Source organism: Opisthorchis viverrini, assembly GCF_000715545.1.
Source record: "Opisthorchis viverrini unplaced genomic scaffold opera_v5_67, whole genome shotgun sequence".
NCBI lineage: Eukaryota > Metazoa > Platyhelminthes > Trematoda > Opisthorchiida > Opisthorchiidae > Opisthorchis > Opisthorchis viverrini.
The window spans coordinates 1,127,076-1,132,507 of NW_008751722.1; the positions used below are offsets into that span (position 1 = coordinate 1,127,076).

Consider the following 5,432-nt stretch of genomic DNA (forward strand, 5'->3'; position numbering starts at 1 on the left):
TTGTACGTAATTGGTCCTAATACACCGATACTAAGTGGTATCGTTAGCATGGGAATCTTGTGAAAGCTACACACTGAACCATCCTCATTCGAGATGTTCCCCCAATCATCTAGAAGGTGGGTTTAAAAGTAGCTTGACAGACATTCCGAGGGTGGCATGGTTTCTGACTTTCCCCGGTGGCGTGGCCGGTTTGGACCCTAGCCAACCGACGATTCAAGACATATCATATGCTATACATGTGGTCCAACATGTGCTTCAATAGTGGGTGCTTGTTCACTGGCCTTCCACGGCCAGTCGCCATCTACGCTCTCTCTCTCTCTCTCTACACAATGCTGTCAGAGAACCTACGCACAGGCAGGTAGTCCATACCGAGGGTAATCATTCCGTGTGGATGATTGTTAGCAATGCGCGGTGGCAGATATATATATATATCCTGACTATGAGGTGTGCAAACCACGTCAGTCGACTCCTTTGATTCCAGTGAGACTTTTGCCTAACCTCGTCAAGCAACTTAGGATATCAAACAGCCTAATTGACACACTGTTCCGCAAAAAATGCAACTGACTGTCAATGGAGACAAATCGTACTTGCATGAGCTTCTTGGAATGAAGCCAGCAAACCCGCTGTTCGGATGTGAGTTAACTAAAAGGGGACGGCCCGCAAAGCAAAGAACCCGAAATGGGGCTCGCAAGCCCATCGTTTAAAAAAGGCACTTCGGTGAATAGATAGATGAACGAACCAGATAGAACGAACCGGATAGATGAACGAACCAGAGGAAAATGGCATACAAGGGGGGAAGATGTTTATCATACACATTGTGGAACAATGGTGGCCAGAAAAGAGTTCCTCCAATTAATCATTGTAGACGAAATTGAAGCTGAAAAAGAATAAGACGAGAGCGTGAGTCGGAAATCGTCTTTTGGTGCGGCGTTGACATCAGCATAATGGTTCTGAGGGGTCATACGAGATATATGACTGTATGGCATGGCGGCAATACCTTAGTAAAATGATCAGATTAACAGGGAAAGCCAGCTGGTAACGAAACATTGTAAACACGTTCAATGCTCGAAGTTACTCGAGATTAGCTGAGTTAACAACTTAGAGCAATCACGGCCATTCAAAAAATCTGAGAGTATCATACCGCTTCGCAAATTCCATTCAATCTCACTTTCGTCACATTTCTTCAGGGCCATACAAATGGATGGGCGATAATATAGCGCACACTCATTATAACGTCAATTTCAGATTTTAGTGATGGTAAGTGGGGACGCAGCGCGAAACTGCTTTGACAAAACACTGTATCGAAGTTATGAATGTCATATGTAACCAAATCAATGAGTAAGGGTCCAGTTACAGCTTTTCAGCACACGGCATTTTCAATCGATAATAAGTATTTTGTCGAGCACGACTTTTCACAAAGTATTTTGGAATAATGGAAAGGTACCAAATCAGTTCCATGGGCTGATTTCCCGAAAATCGCTGCATTCATAGAATCCAGAAAACATAAAACTAATCCCTACAGTTTCTTTCACACATCTTATACTCAAGAACATAACAATCTGTTCAACATTCGCCTCATCCTCCACGAAACTAAGGAGATTTTCGTCTGAAAGGCATCTTGCAGTTTCTACTGCTATATTCATTTTAGTGAATTTTTGGAATATCATAAGATCAAGATACCTGATCACGAACGAAACTATAGTACCACTTCAGTGTTATTGCAAATGCCCCATGTATGTGTGTAGTACCATGGGAGAGGAGGTGACACTAAACTGTAGTCTATAAGAATGGTATACGTATTGCCCTTCTCCTCTTTCTGCAAAACAACTTCTGTCATGGATCGGACGTGCTGTTCTAATCAACATCATCACAAGCCACTTTTCATTAATAAAAACGGAAACAACAGTAATCATGCACATAGACGCAGTAAATATTCTGTCAGAAACGATTTGGTCGCCATTATGTCGCGTGCGCGTGTGTATCTGCGTCCATACATTTACACGACCCCAGACATCATCAGCTTAGTCGGGGTGAGGCTAATTACACCAACTGATATGAGTAAACGCAATTAGGGAATCACGGTCCCTAAGGAGTTAAGGAAATTGAAGCAACTGTTAGGAACAGCTATCGATAGAATGACACGTGACAAGCCAAACAGGCTGATGATTTGGAAAGATGAATTCCAAAAAATTTGACGAACGATACAGCTGTTTACAGAAGCACACGGGAAGTGAAAAGCGATGCTGCAACTACAACGAGTGAAATCATGATGATGGCATATTTTAGTTCAACGACAAAACTACAAAGGTAACGATGTGCTGATTTTCATAGATTTATTGGCCTTTGCGATTGCGTAGTAAACCGTCTGAGCCATGTGAGCCAACAAAACGCCCAAAGGCATCAGATTCAAAAAAGCACTTTAAGACCAAGTAGAAAGCAGCGTGAAGAGGTCATACAATACTAGTCCAGACTAAAGTATATTCGTCTGCGTGCAAAATATGATTGCCGGTCAAACGATAAGGTTTTAGTTCGTAAGATTATTGCGAGGATGCTCTATTTAACCGATCACCTAAGAAGACAAAGGTCTCATGCATCCAATTAAGAGAAACAAATATAAGAGAACGTTAAAAACATGCAGGCAAATTGGTAAGAACGAATGTGTAAAAACACATCTGTGCATCAATGTGGCGGAATTTTGGCTGATAGTTGGTGTAACCTTACTGTCCTTTATGTCGAGGAGGCTTGGACGTTTCAACTGTGGACTGCAGCTTTTTACAGTAAAATTAAGAGCTGCTATGTAGATGTTCCAAGCTTATGATGAATTACCTAGCAAACTGGTGCCCTTACGGATAGTTGTTGAACAGGGTGGTTGATCACCGGTACCTTGCTGTGTGCAAGTAAGGCAAGGCATAAAACACAAGTACGCACCAAGAGGGATTGAAAGTGGGATGGAATAACATAGGTTATGTTAGGAAGCAGTGTGATCCTTTTGAAGGAATCAGGCGTTGTCTCCGGTATTCTCTATCACGACCAGTTTACCTTTAAAAAGCAGACGCCCAATGAAACAGAATAACGGCAAAGAAGTAGAATGCGAAAAAGTTTTATTGCTTACCGGCTAAGAACTTGAGGCAAGGAAGAAATGATCGGTCCGTAAGCTCGGGCATTGTCGAAAAGTTCGAAGAGAGGAGCCGCTACCAATTTGTAGTTGGACGGGACAGCAAACAAGGTTTTCTCGGGAAGTTGCATGAGGAAGAGTCGCGTGTGCTCTTTTGGTTTCGTGACGTGTGCAGGAATGTAGGGGTACCGCGGAGGTTCGAAATTCGGCCGCCACCAATTACCGATGCAGTCTTCCGGCACCCAACCCACAGGTACTCCGTCAGTTCGGCCTAGCATCTGTAAACAGTGGTGGTAGTAGTATAGCCTAACCAGTGGAAAAGTTGGTGCACAAAAAGAAGACTAAGCTCGGAGAGTAGTTAAATGACCAAGCAGCTAAGGAAACCACTTCCACCAGACCATTCAGCAAGACAAGATGGCCCAGTTACGGGAATGTATCCAAGAAAATAAGTCTAAGCTAGCTCTACAGCTAAGCGGATTGAAAGTGCTAGGCATCCAATGATTCTTCCCTGGAAGAAATGAATATATAAATCGTTCAGCTATAACACCCTTCCGGTGCCTAGCTGCCATGCTATCCAAAGGAAGCACGAAGGCTGGGATACTGCCAGGTTGCCCAAGTCGAGAGGCAGAAGTCGGGTTCGAACCACAGACCTTCCGGTCGGTAAATTCGCGCTCTAATCAGTTGAGCCATCCCCCCATCTCTCCCTGGGAGAATCACAAAAAACTAAGTTGAGTGTCAGCCAGTGTTTCACCAAACCAAACAATCGAATCATTCCTCTAGGTCCTTCAGCTAAGACGGCGAGGCTAGGATGATTTTTATTACACTTCCATATCGATGGCATCAAAGTAAACTTCGGCTTTCTTGTAGCTGGTAGAGTGCAAAAGTTATAAAGCACCCGATTCTGTTGGGTAGATCATGAAGGTGGTCGATAAGAGTAGGTGATATACACAGATTTCCAAAGTATAACAAACGATTCTTCTTAGCATTGCCAACGTATGGTGAGAAAATCCGCTCAGTAATGCAGGGGTGCATTGAATGCTTTTAGAAAAGGAAACCGGGAGATGGAGGTACCGCGACTGAGATTAATTCTCGAGCGGCAGCGGTCAGAGCTGCACCTAGGAACCCTCATTAGCTATGACGACGTCAATACATGGGCCTTCCATCACAAGGTGTGTAGAGCACGGGTCAGTCAACTTTATATATATATATATATATATATATATATATATATATATATATATATATATTGACAGAGGGAAGAAACGCCCTTGCAACTGCCTTGAACACACGGCCCTTCAGCGTCCCGAAATTAGATTCTGACGTCAAAAATAACGTAAGCTGGCGAACACTGCTCGCGCCCCGATTAGGTGCAAAACAGCTTCAACTGAGCTACACAATTACTAAGATATACGGACAGAACAACAAAGTGCAGGACCTCAGTTCAAAGGTTCGGCGAAGTATGACAGAATGGTAAGTCCTGATTTGAGACACCGTACTTTGAAGGGGCAAAACGCATGCTGAAGCATGGGACCACATTAAATATTCTGTTCAAAGTACTTTGCGCGGAACAACAAAACGAAGTCATCCGCAATATTCAAGTCGATTAGTCTCTCTCCAGATGTGATTTCGATATCTAGATTCATGGAGTGCATTCCAATGTGACGGTAATGACAAAGTTGAACAAGCAAAGAGTGTTCAGTACTTCGACCAGTTCGAGTTTCTATCGAAGCTGGTCGGTTATTTACAAGTATCAAGCCCGCGGAATCAACTGAAAGATCATAAGAAGTCCCTAGTCTGATGTCCATATACAGAGGGTGCCGCAACCCAAACTGCATTCGGATCCTGTATTTAAATTTCGGAGGCCTAACAGAAGTCAAGCGACAAGTTATCTAGAGTAGACGCAGGATCAGGTTGTTAACCGAAATGCCTGTGAATTCTTACGTTAAAGGCTAGAATAGGAGAACGAGGCCTGAAAAGCAGAGGTGGAGCGGGTCTGACTGAAGTGAATACAGCTGACATCTATAAAACATTGAACGTTAAGTGGAACTAGTGGGGAGTTAAGAGATAACGATGAAGAAAGACGGGGGCGTCAGCAGTTACATGATTTTGTTCATCCATTCGCCAGTACGAATTAATCGACCCGCCCGACGTCTCCATGCGACGGTCGGTGTGGTGAGAATGTACATTTATCTGTCATGTTCATGGCTGTATATGAGCTGAGATACTACCAGGAGGCTGAAATCTCATCATCATCATCCTTGTCAGCTGTAAGAACCGCGTACTCGTCGTACAGTGGTTGTAGCTGCCGCAGTTTCGT

At 43.6% G+C, this 5,432-nt stretch overlaps 1 protein-coding gene across 1 annotated transcript in view; it reads right to left on the reverse strand.

The window, feature by feature from the left end:
- Nucleotides 1-713: 713 nt before the first annotated feature.
- Nucleotides 714-5,432, reverse strand: part of T265_04165 (hypothetical protein) — a gene marked incomplete at both ends in the record, with an annotated part of 12,405 nt that continues 7,686 nt past the window's right edge. Inside the window, 2 exons of the mRNA XM_009168835.1 lie at nt 714-877; nt 3,113-3,393. Coding sequence (XP_009167099.1) covers nt 853-877; nt 3,113-3,393 — 306 coding nt within the window. The remainder of the gene's footprint in view (nt 878-3,112; nt 3,394-5,432) is intronic.